We start from the raw sequence: 12,866 nt of genomic DNA on the forward strand, positions 1-12,866 counted from the left end.
AATTTGTAGCTCCCACCTATTTGCATTTCACATGAGCAAACACAGGCAGATACTATTACAGGGAAATATATCAACTTTGCATTGTTCGGTGTTTGGAATGTTCAGCACTATCCAAGACAAACACTAGGTGTCAAAGAGGAAGTTGTACTTCCCAGAACTTCCCAACTCAAGAAAACAGAGGATGCATATTTAGAATGCTTTTTGTCAAGTTTCAGAGTTCATATTCAGCAGTTATCAGTAGAACTTATCATGTACAGAAAAGGATCAAACATAATTACTTAAAAAAAATCTTCATTTGTTATCTCTTGAAAAGATTATCCAATACAAAATATCTTTGAAAAGAAGCTTCCTACTTTTAGAGGTTAAAGCTGCCCTAAAAGAATTGATGCCTACAATATCAAGGATGATAGATTGGCAACATAGCACAAACTTAAAACAGCATGGGGCTAACTAGCTAAATCATGGTAAGAAAGAACATAACAAAGGTAGGCCTATACATTATGAGAAGACTAATTTTTATAGTTTAATCAGCACAAAATTCCGTAAATAGCAAGCCGTCAAACAGTTTTGTATGGTTTCTTTTTTTTTTCTTTTTTTTTGGCACTCTATTTTTGACAATATAAAACAGAAGATCATGGAGGCTGTCACGCATAACTCTAGATGTTTCCATATACCAAAAATTTTAAAAATGATTATCTGATAAGCAACTCCTAAAATTTCTGATCACCTTGAAGCACATTGGAAATAAGATATCAATTCACGAGTTATTATGATATGATGTGGAATTGGGGATACATGAAACATAATATAGAGGCAACTTTGAGATGAGAAACAGCAATAAAGCTGAACTAACAAATCGTTGTCTAAGGTTTATATTTTTGAATGATACCTTCACAAAATCATCCAGCATCAAATAAGACTCCCTTGTGTAGCCAGCTTCCTGCAACAATTGCGTCAACACCGCCTATGGCACATAATACAAACAATTAGAGACTGACTGATGCTGCACTTTATATATTCCACTTACACAAGCATAGCAAAGCCCACATACACGAAGCTTATACAAAGGGATAAAATCATAAAATAGAGTCCAAGAGATTATCTTTTTGATGAAGAGTCCAAGAGATTATCAGCCTATATGCTATATAAGAAAGTTTTACATTATAAGAGTGACCATTAATGATGCAACAAATAGTTTTTTTTTCATCCCAAAATATTATCACAGCTGGTGTTACAAAAACCTTCGCAGTTTTTGAAAGAATAACACACTTTTCATGTTTGAGTCCTGTTACACACACACACAAAAAAAAAAAACCCATGTATATTCAATACTTTACGAAAATTTGAAAACTGCAATACGTAACAACAGCATATTGTGGTTTAATAAATATTTACATCTACAGAAATTTGACCGTACACAGTACACTATGAACACATCAGATGGACATCAATTCTGGCACAAAAGGCCATACACACACAGCTCAATTCTGGCACAAAAGGCCATACACAAACAGCTCATTTAACATTGACAATGTCAAAGATGGCACCAAGTAATGCCTAAGTAAAAAATGAGGCTAACAATAGGCAGAAGTAATGTCGGTATGGCCATATCAATCAAATGAAGCAGAAACTGCTCTAATTTCTCTTTAGTCGCATATTAGGCAAGAGATGAGGATTAACGCCCATGCTAAAATTAAAGAACCACCCCCCTCCCCAAATTGCCCCTTTTCCTAATTTCATTGTTGTGATGGATCATGAAGCAAAGCGATAATTGGTATTTGGCACCTTGAAATTTAAGAGTTGAAGGGAAAACTTTTAGGTGCAGAGAAAGGGCAAAAATTAATGCTGAAATGATTATTGCGCCTAAATTTTGGGGCCACAAACTGGACAAAACCAAGCAAAATAAAGCATTTTAGAAAGCAGGTTTTGTACAAAATGACTTCTGAAGTCATTAAATTCTCATGGATGATCCAAAAAGATGGAAAAGCACAACAATGTTAATATAATATTTTGTCTAGATCAATGACGTCTTCCTTGTCCTTATTTAATTAAATCAAAAGCGTTACTATTGAGCAATCTATCAACTAAATCAAATGACATAATATAAACATGTTCTACTTTTATTTGTTACAAAGCAACAAACAACCTATTCTTTACCCATCTCAGATAAAGTCCTTCCGCCATTACAGACATAAGGTAACATTATGAATTCTTTATTTACAAGATAATATTTTTCCTATATTCTGGTATACTTAGTGCTTGCTTGACATCTTATCACTATATTGAGACTTGAGAGAAGGGAAGGAAGGGGAGTTGTTACCCAGCTCAACCAATGTCATTCATCAGTGACTTTTTAAATATTTTTGTTGAACTAGAATGGTCATCGTGCAATGGAAAAGTAACTGGTAAAGAATAAAACAGAAAAAAAAAAGTTATGTTAAATTAAGCCAACTATCTTTAGTAGTTTTCACCATTGGAAATTTTATACACGTCATGGCATTTGTATCAAACCACATGAACTATGTATAAAAAGCAAAGAATGAATGTAGTTGTAAAACTGCCCATACCTCTCTTTGCTCAGCAGTCATGAATGACCCGGTCATATCACTGAGCACTTCTATAATGTCATTGAAAGTCACCTTCCCATTGCCATCCGAGTCATAAACCCTAAAAATAACTGCAAAAGAGATAAGAGAATTTATTTACTATAGCTACTCACTGAAATTTGGAGCTTACACAGGTGTCATTTAACAAATTGTTATGTTGAAAGGGGCATTAATACAAGTACCACAGAAGAGTTAATAATCATTCCTTTAAAGGATTTAAAGGAGAAGAGGGAGAGAGAATCTACAAAATAATCACACATTAAGATAAGGTGATAGTCACTGATTAACTCAATGACTGATAATCTAACCAGATTCTCAAATACTTAACTACACATCTATAAACAAAAAGGATTTATCTTTCTTTTTACTACTTTTCTTTTACTTCCTCAGTACATTTTAATTACATCATTTAAGGTCTACAACAACTTATTTCAAAATTTAAGGTCTACTAACGTGCCACAAATTCTTGACCTCACAGAGGCAAAGTAAATAGAAGCTGGTTCCAGGAAGCAATAATGTTAATTAAGTCTTTGGCTCTTAGCTCTTAAAGATTTATTGTCTAAAAATTTATACAAAGGGTGCCAAATTGTCACCTCAGCCATGGGTGGAAACCATGGTATTCACTTGGTGTCATTCTAATTATGTATAATATCTTAACGATGAAAATCACTAGTCAACTTAGAAAACCCCTATGATATGTTGGCCCCACAAAATAAAATCCTTCTTATTAGAAAACAATATTTCAATCCATATGCAATCCTAAAGTAAACAAAAACAAGAAGGACACAGTCATACAGCCCATCTGGTTTTTAAAATTAACTCAAAAAAACAGGATAGGTTGTTCTGCTAGCCATAATGTTGACCGGACCTTATTCCACTTACAAAGTTTGAGATATTACTAAAGCAGCAGAACAATCAAAATTATGAGGTAGCACTCTTGCCTAGAAGATGAAGACAGCAACTAATTGAGATAACCATTAGCAATCCCCGATAAACATAAATCTATCAGATCAAAATCGAAAACTTACGGGTAGCTTTCTGCTCAATGCTTGCTTTGGCACTAAATGCAGATAAGAATGCAACAAAATCCTTAAAATTTAAACCATCAACCATCTTCAGCAACCTCTGCATAAAGACACACCACGAATTCATAACATCAATTTCGCGAAAAAGTCCTAATCAACAGTTAATTCATAACAGGCAACACGAGTATGATCTCAAAATCTACACACTCAATACCTGAGCTAAAGGGTTCATTGCAAACTCCGGCACAGACATAAATTCATCAGATGAAATAAAACCTTTGGCAGTCCGATCAAGTTGACAAAATCTTTGATACAAAGAAACTATCTCTTGCTGATTGACTATATTAAAACAATAGCATATATCATATTTCATTTAATCATGACAAAATTTAGCATTCTACAAAATATAAGAGAAAATTAAAATAAACCCCATACACAATTTATTGCAGTGTTCTTGAACTTCTTCAATATCATATTGGGTAAGCATTGATGGAGCATTACCCATTTGCTTCCTTCTCAATCTGTGATGATTAATCAAGCAAAAAAATAAAAATTAAAAACAACCCACTAATTACCATCGAAAAATTCACAAAAAAATTCTAGGAAAATAAAAAATTAAGCACGCCCACTAAATTATAACAATCAAATTGATGCATTGAAACTTGAAAAGCACCCTTCAATTGAAACCCATAAAATGAAAATCGAGATTTACCAAAACAGCAATTCCTTCAGTGATATGACTGGTTCATTCATGACTGCTGAGCAAAGAGAGGTATGGGCAGTTTTACAACTACATTCTTTCTTTGCTTTTTATACAGAGTTCATGTGGTTTGATACAAATGCCATGACCTGTATAAAATTTCCAATGGTGAAAACTACTAAAGATAGTTGGCTTAATTTAACAGAACTTTTGTTTCTGTTTTACTCTTTACTGGTTACTTTTCCATTGCACGATAAATACCTATATTATACATAGCATATATAATTTTATTCTTTACCGTTTACTTACCTGTTTTTTTACCAGGCCACAATTATTTGATTCCCGATCCCTATAATATTTTTCTTCCTGCTTTACCATTAATTATTATCATTCTTTCATATATAAATCAAATAAAGTAATATATTAAATATTCCTTATAAACATATATTAAGGGAAACTTTCTATCCATTTTTGTTTTTTGACAAATCTTCTTATAAGATATATAATCTACTATTATATTTTTTTTCCCCTATATTACCATTGTCCCTCTTTATATACTTAGTATATATTTAATTAAAATATTATTTCAAATCTTTATTGTCTTTTATATTAAGAAAAACTAATTTACATGCAACAATGTAGGATCATCATCCATCAACCCAGGATCTCCACAATTTTCCTTCACTCTCAAAAACCCTTTATAAATACCCTTCAAACCCACTTTATCAAAAACACCTTATTAAAAACACAACTCCCTTTCTTTTACTCCACAAAAAAAAAAAAAAAAAATGGCAACAGATAAATGTAGCACAATTGTTGGATTTTTGGGCAAGTCCATTTGGGATGAGAGTGAGGATAGCATTAGCTGAAAAAGGAGTGAAATATGAGTACAATGAACAAGATTTGAAGAATAAGAGTAAATTACTACTTAAGATGAACCCGGTTCATAAAAAGATACTGGTTCTTGTTCATAATAATAAACCGGTTTGTGAGTCTCTTATAATTGTTGAATACATTGATGAAGTTTGGACTGATAAAGATACTTTGTTGCCTTCTGATCCTTATCGTAGGGCTCAAGCTCGTTTTTGGGCTGATTTTGTTGAGAAGAAGGTAACTCTTAAGAATTTTAACTTTTTATTTTTATTTTTATTAGCCCGTCTCTTGTCAAGCGGTCTGATAGAAGATTATTAATGTGTTTAAAATCAATAATTAAAGCATTTCGATTAAAAGTAGTTATGGTAATTTATAAGTGAGTATTTATTAATTCGAATGGAAAAAACAAGTAGGATATTACTAAGTCTACCTAATTATAAAATGGTGAGTTTGATTTTCACTACCACTACTCTAGCTAGTTGAAATAGGTTCATTTTGTCATAATTTATATGTTAAGTGAGATGAAGATGTATGTCCAACATTTGATCAAATGACTAACATTTGTACAAATATACGATACTGGGAGGGGAGTTTGGACCACTAAAGGCGAAGATCAAGAGGCAACGAATAAGGAATTCATTGAGCATTTGAAGGTATTGGAGCAAGAGTTAGGGAACAAATCTTACTTTGGAGGAGATGAATTTGGGTTTGTTGATGTTGTTTTCATCCCATTCTATAGTTGGTTTCACGCCTATGAAACATTGGCCAACTTCAAGATTGAAGAATCTTGCCAAAGATCATTGAATGGGCTAAGAGGTGCATGCAAAGGGAAAGTGTGGCTAAAGCTCTTCCTGACCAAAACAAGGTTTATGAGTTTATTTTGGAGTTAAAGTAGAGGTTGGCATTTAGAGAAGCTGCGTTTTTTATGCTGCATTGTATGGTTTGGTAAGAGTAATAATGTAAGGCGTATATTATCATAGGATTAATAATGTTATCTTATTGTATGGTTTGGTGAGAAGTTGGTTTTTTATGCTATGTTATTGTATGGCTTAGAAGTTTAGAATGATTTATTTGAAAACATAAAGCGTATATTATCGTATGAATAATAATCTTACTCGAGTGTTTCTAAGTCTAGTGTCTCTTGCTACTCCTATGAACCCTTTCTTTCAAAAAATTTGACGCAATTTTATATTCTCTCGTCCCATAATTAAGTGTCCGTTTTTAATATTTCACAAAAATTAAGAAAAGTGTAAAATCACGTGGGTAAGTAGTAATGAGAATAGTTACAAAGAATCAAATTGTATTATACGGAATATTTTACTCCGTATTTTTTAGTGAATACAATAATATAAAAACATACACTAAAGTAATAAAGACTAGCTCAACATATAAATTAAAATAAGTAATTAATATAATGACTAGTATAATACTATAGTATTTAACACTAACAATATATATTGATTAGATTGTCTAACAAGTAGGGCTAAGCAAAATTATCCGAAAATCCTAATCGAAAATTAAGGTACCCGTCTCAATAACCACAACAATTCGGGTACTCGATCCGATAATTTATTATCGGGTACGGTTATTGGGTTTCATTTTAAAATTAACGGTTATCCGATCCGATAAGCAATTTTTTTTTCCTACTTAAATCTATTTATCCAAAATCTAAACTCTTACTTTACATCGTAATCACTTCATAATTTAAATGATTAGTAATTATTAGGGGTGAACATGAGATAGGTTCCCGCACTGTTACACTATCGGTTTGGATACCCGATAACCAATAACACTAAAAATGATATCCATTACCTGAACTTCGGGTACCCGAATTTTAGGAACAGTTATCGAGTATCCAATATGATATCCAATAATGAAAATTTAGACTTTATAATATAGTTATTATGATATCATTCAACAATAATACCACATGATCATGACCAAATTACTAATAATTACTAGGGGTGAGAAAATTGGGTAACCGGTCAAAATTTTAGGACCCGGACCCGGACCCAGAATTGGTTGGGACGGGGTCCTAAATCCGGAACCGGAATTGGAATTTGTTAAACCAGGTCCTAAAATTTAGGACTTAGAATTGGAATCACCGGATACCGATTTCGGTTTCGGGTACCCACTTATGTATATAATGGGCGAATGGTATACATAAAACCTAACGATCAATCATCAACATCAAACAAAAAAAATCACAAAATACAAACCCAAAAAGAGTTGCAAATTTGTAAAAACAACAATTGAATTTAAATTGAAACAATCAGTTAAAATAAAATCTAATAACAAGTCATTAACATTAAAAAATCACAAAATACAAACCCTAAACAAGTTGCAAATGCTTAATAATAAAATTCACCAGGAAAATCCAGAACACAACAATTGTACATTGAAACAATCAAATCAAAATTAAAATAAAAAATGAAATAGCACTAACCGTGAAAAACTGATAGATCGAAATTCGTGAGGTTGTGTGATTTGATGAGAATGAAGAAGATTATCTCTCTCTAAAACGCGAAAGTTTGTGGAAAACTGGAAATTGTGGTGGGGGATAGCCTTATAAGGCGCAAGAAGGTTCTGGAGAATGCTGATTCGGACGTTATTTTTTTTATTTACTCCTATTTTTTATTCCGCTTCATAAAGGTGGTGCCGCTAATAGCAAATAATTGAGTTCGTATTATTTTACACACACGTTAATAGTTGGTATTATTTTAAGCCAATTTTTCTTAAAATAATCGAAAGTTGTGATTATTTTGAGCAAATGAGGCAAAGTATGAATTATTCTGAGCAATTTTTCCAAAAAATAAAAACTTTTTTTTTTTTTCATAAAATTGGATTCGCACTTAAACCCACCCTAAATACGCCCTTGGCTGCAGCCTTCCCTCTCTTTCTCCTCCATTGATGCATACTCTGAAATGCTCCATTGAAGCGGCTTCTGAGCTTTCTCCCCTCCATTGAAGTAGATTCTGAAACAAGGTACCTTCCTTTTAATTATCGAATATCTATTTCATATTCAATTGTTTAATTTCACACTTTCGTTAATTTAATTTTTCAGTATACTAAATTTAGGGTTCAGATGATTGAACTATTGTATATAATTACTCGAACAATTTAAGGTTTGCTAATTAAGTCAAATTTGGTTGCTAAATGTGTTGCAGTCCTCTGCCCATATACAGAAATGCCGCGAACAACCACAATAGAATGCCCAGGTTGCGCACCATTAAGAGCCCTAACTTTCGACGTACTTGGCCTTGTTAAAGGTACTAACTTTATTTTTAATTTATGCTTAATATTACAATACAATTTATTCATTTCATGGGTGTTTTTGTTTTGTTTTTTAATTTTTTTAATTTTTGTTGAATAATTTCCTTACAAAATTGTCGCCATTGTTGTTCAGTAATTGAAGCTCGGAGTAAGCTAGATGGAGTTCCTAATGTTGTAGAGAGGTGGGGTGACCCTAATTCCTCTAAATCTATCCTCGCCGCTTCTATCAATGACCGAAAATCCAACCCTGTATGTATGAGTTTTCTATTCCTATGTTTATATTTTTGCTTATGATCTTACTTTTTTGTGTGCGTGTTTTTGTGAAGTTAGTGTATTGTGTTGAGCTTGTTGTTTTGGTTTATGTACTGTGTTTGCTTAAGTCTAATTTTTTGTGTTATTGCCGGACAACGTCTCCTTAATGCGTTTGAGGACTGTATATTTGTTTCATTAGCTATATTTCTTGATGAAATGGAGTTTTAGCCTCACAGTGCATGTTTGGGAATGTAGTTTAACTATCCCTGTGTGGGTTTAGAGTGTGTTCTATTCACTTAATTTATATAAGTGGAAATAATGTGAACATGAACAGGGCTTCGCTGTAAGAGTATGAGTTCAAATTACATCATCAGTTTGACGATTAAATATGGAAGGATGGAGCTGTATTCCAGGGGTGTGTCGTGTCATATACTTTCTTGTTTGGTTTAACATGCTCGTATGCCTTAATTTCATAGGAAAAGTTGTTGATTTTGTACATATTATGCTACTGCATTGTATCTATTCAATTGAAAATCTTCTAAATATTGTTATTGATTGCTGCAGTTGCTAGCAGTTGCCAGGAAAAATGGTGCTGTAAGATGCTTGCTTCCCATGTCAACACCAATGTAAATGGTATCATGCGTATCCTGTTTTAAGCTCATAGTTTTTGCTGCGTTGTATACACGGTATTGTACTATTCAGATTGAAGTTTTGAGTCCGGTTACTGGAGAGTTGTGTTTTTCAATCTGCGATGATGGTGATGACACTTCTCCATTAGATGACTCGATTGCTAGATTGCATTTATTTAAAAAGCGGATGGTAGAGTCATCATCAAGGTAGGTCATTTTAACTCTCTTTGTATGACATCAGAAAATAAAAGTTTCTTTTTGGTTTTTAAATTTTGACCTGAGTTAGTAAAGGATACAATGGGGTCACTGTGGTGGTATTAAATTAATCTCTATATGTTTTATATGTAACTGTGTCGTGCACCTTGCTTTCTTGTACAACTAAAGGGAAAGCAAGCTTGAGGAGAATTGAAGATTTTGATTCACACACTAGTTCTGTCTCTTTTGCTACTCCGGAAACGTGGAGTGTGTGCTGTTCTGGTGAGATTTGCTGCTCCAAAGTACATGCTGATGAAGGGTACTCTATATATGTTTGGAGGGTAAGCCTTGTGTATTCAGAACTATATTTCTTAAGAAATTTAAAAATTAAGATCTTTTACTGTTTCATTTCATTTAAATAATGTTGATTTTGTGTTGAATGATATGCTTTAATTTCTGTTGTTATGTGTCTTTTTAGGAAAGGCATTGAAATTAACATGTGGGACCTGGAGAAGACTAGTAAGATTTGGAGTGCAAAATCTGTAAGCTAAATAATTTTACTAATTAATTCCTTCCTGAACTGCAATGTGACCTTGTTGTGTTTCACTTTTGTCAAGCAGACATTAAATTCTAATTATTGTTCTTATGCTTTTGCAGCCCCAAGCGAATAACCTTGGAATTTTTACGCCAACTTGCTTTACATCTTTGACCTTCCTAAGCAACGATGATCATCGCAAGGTTTTATTAACTTCCTTAGATTTTGGAGATCCTTATATAGCCAGTTTCCTATGAGTGGTGGGGGGGAGGGAGGCAGGTAAGGGCGATGTGGAATTTCCTATGTCTTTTTTCCCCTGACGTAGACATGTCTGAGCACATTTGTAATTACATAAGCTATAGATTGCAATCCGCACTATTTCTTCAAAAAAGGTTTTCTCTTTGTTAACTTAGGGTCTGAAATGTCTCGACATCTATTACTCTGGGTAAAGATGCGTGAGCAATGCTCCATATCCTTTCCTAAGATCATTCTGGGTGCATATTTGAGCAGATGGAGAGTATCTTTAGTAATTCCCATCTAGGGATGCAAGAACTTTTTCATAGACTCAACACACGATATGGGTGAAACTGTCTTTGCTTGTCTGAGTGTCACTTTCTGTCAGCCACTAGTGGTTTATTCTTGGCCATGGTTACTGCATTACTTCATGGATATTTTTATACACAATTATTTATTTAAAGTGTTTGTACCACTACCTATTCTCATTGGGGACCCTTCGGAACGTGACCCATCAAATCTCTGGGCATATTCAGGAATCTGCAAATCAAATCCACTTATTTTAGCCTTTTTTCAGAAGTTGATCTAAGTGTTAAATTTTCCTTTTTAAGATGGTTATTCAACTCAATAAGATATTTGCCTCTGGTTTCCTTATGTGATAGAAATTTTAATTTTTCTTTTAAACATGTTTTGATGTATTCGAAAAATAATACGGAGTAATAGATAATAAACTAGCCCAGTTTTTTGAATTTCCAACTGAGTAATTGTTAAAAACCCATCTTCCTTAGCCCACAAGGAAGTTAAATAAGGCATATTCACTAAAATGCTTCATTAGAAAGATGTAAACATTCCCTTCATCCATTTCCACATAAAGTACAAATAGCCATTAAAAAATTCTATTCTTTCTCTTCATTTTCTTTTTCTTTGTCATATTTGAGAGCTGTTATTTTTAATCACTGACTAAAGATACAATTATATTTTGAAGATTTTAGGGAAGCATAATAGCAAGTTTTATTTTTTAAGAAACTTCTCTTAATGTTGGTTTATCTCTTTTTTTAAGGACATAGTTGAGCTTTTATTCCTATTTGAATGTGCTTATGTTACTTTGTGATTCTTATACGTAGTTGGTCCAGGCTAAGTTGGCAATATCTAGTGCAAAATTGCTAATCCTGAATACAACAATCAATCAATCAAAGCCTTAAACCCATAAGTAGGGTCGGCTACATGAACCAAATTTAATTATTCCATGTAGTCATCGACATAAATCTTCCTCCTGCATCCCTTATGATCTAATGCTTCATCCTCATTCAAATCCATATACTTCACATCCTTCCTAATTTCTTCCAACCAAGTCATTTTCGGTCTCACTCTCCATCGTTTAAGCTCTCCATGTTCCAACTCTTCCACTCTTCGAACCGGTGCACCCTCGGGTCACCGTCTTACATGCCTAAACCAACGCAAACGATTTTCCCTTAGTGTGTCTGCAATGCCTGCCACCCTTACCCTTACTTTCTTGCAAATAACTTTATTTATGATTTTATCTCTTAGAGTGTTCCCACAACATCCACCTTAACATGCGCATTTCCGTAACCTCCATCTTTTTAATGTGCTCATTCTTAGAAGCCCAATACTAAGCAACACTGGTTTTATGGCAGTCCTGTAGAATTTCTGCTTCAACTGTAAGGGGATGCTTCGGTCACATAACATTCCAATGGCTGCTCTCAATTTAATCCACCACAACTTAATCCTGTGGGCCACCTCTTGATCAATGTCACCATTTTTCCTGCCTAGATACTTAAAACATTCACTCATGAAAGCGTCATACCAAATATTCAGTCTTACTCCGACTTAGCTTAAATCCTCTAGATTCCAACCTTTGCCTCCATTGCACCAACTTTGCGTTAACCCCACCTTTAGTTTCATCCACCAAAACGATATCATCTGCAAACAACATACACCATGGAACCTCATCTTGAATTGGTCTAGTTACACCATAAACACCTTTACACCTCTATTGATATACCATCAGGGCAACCGCCTTCTTAGGCTTCATCTTCCTCATTGCATTCTCCACCTCTACTCTCCTATTCCTCTGCACATACTCCGTGTTGATTTCTTCATCACTCACGGAGGTATCTCCTGCCAAAACTCCATTACTTCCATTAAACAATTCATCGAAGTACCCCTTCCACCTTTGATGTCCTCCTCTTGTACTAGGACAATTTAGTTCTTATCTTTGACACATTTTACCATGCCAATATCCTTCCTTGCCCTCTGTCTTCTCTTTGCCATTATAAATGATCTTTTCTCCCTCCTCGGAGTCAAGCTTTTCATAAACCTCATGATAAGCCTTTACTTTGGCTTGGTGAACAACTGCCTTTGCCTTACTCTTAGCCTCCTTATACGTTGCAAAGGTTTTGTCACTCCTACATTTTCCCAAGGCTTGATAGCATTCCCTTATTTGCTTAATTACTGCTTTCACATCGAAGTTCTTCCCCTTATTCCCCTAAGACCTCTTTGGCCACTCTTAGGAAACAGTTCTTC

The 12,866-nt window shown here is 33.9% G+C and overlaps 2 protein-coding genes, 1 long non-coding RNA gene and 1 pseudogene across 3 annotated transcripts; 3 read left to right on the forward strand and 1 right to left on the reverse strand.

Moving 5' to 3' along the window:
- Positions 1-3,600: 3,600 nt before the first annotated feature.
- On the reverse strand, positions 3,601-4,398 carry LOC110712025 (calcineurin subunit B-like). Its single transcript, XM_021890453.1, has 3 exons — positions 4,067-4,398; positions 3,846-3,970; positions 3,601-3,731 (listed from the first exon to the last, which is right to left on the reverse strand). Exons 1-3 carry the CDS (start codon positions 4,134-4,136, stop codon positions 3,612-3,614), a joined length of 315 nt encoding a protein of 104 aa, XP_021746145.1. The 5' UTR covers positions 4,137-4,398; the 3' UTR covers positions 3,601-3,611.
- Positions 4,399-5,174: 776 nt separating this feature from the next.
- Positions 5,175-6,116, forward strand: LOC110712067 (probable glutathione S-transferase). The gene is made up of 2 exons (XM_021890490.1): positions 5,175-5,439; positions 5,772-6,116. Exons 1-2 carry the CDS (start codon positions 5,175-5,177, stop codon positions 6,092-6,094), a joined length of 588 nt encoding a protein of 195 aa, XP_021746182.1. The 3' UTR covers positions 6,095-6,116.
- Positions 6,117-8,434: 2,318 nt separating this feature from the next.
- Positions 8,435-9,381, forward strand: LOC110712027. The gene is made up of 3 exons (XR_002509491.1): positions 8,435-8,473; positions 8,611-8,726; positions 9,294-9,381. It is a non-coding gene; the product is annotated as an uncharacterized LOC110712027 (long non-coding RNA).
- Positions 9,382-9,684: 303 nt separating this feature from the next.
- Positions 9,685-10,345, forward strand: LOC110712068 (annotated as a pseudogene).
- Positions 10,346-12,866: the final 2,521 nt, after the last annotated feature.

Source organism: Chenopodium quinoa, unplaced genomic scaffold (assembly GCF_001683475.1).
Source record: "Chenopodium quinoa cultivar QQ74 unplaced genomic scaffold, ASM168347v1, whole genome shotgun sequence".
In the NCBI taxonomy this organism is placed as follows: Eukaryota; Viridiplantae; Streptophyta; class Magnoliopsida; order Caryophyllales; family Amaranthaceae; genus Chenopodium; species Chenopodium quinoa.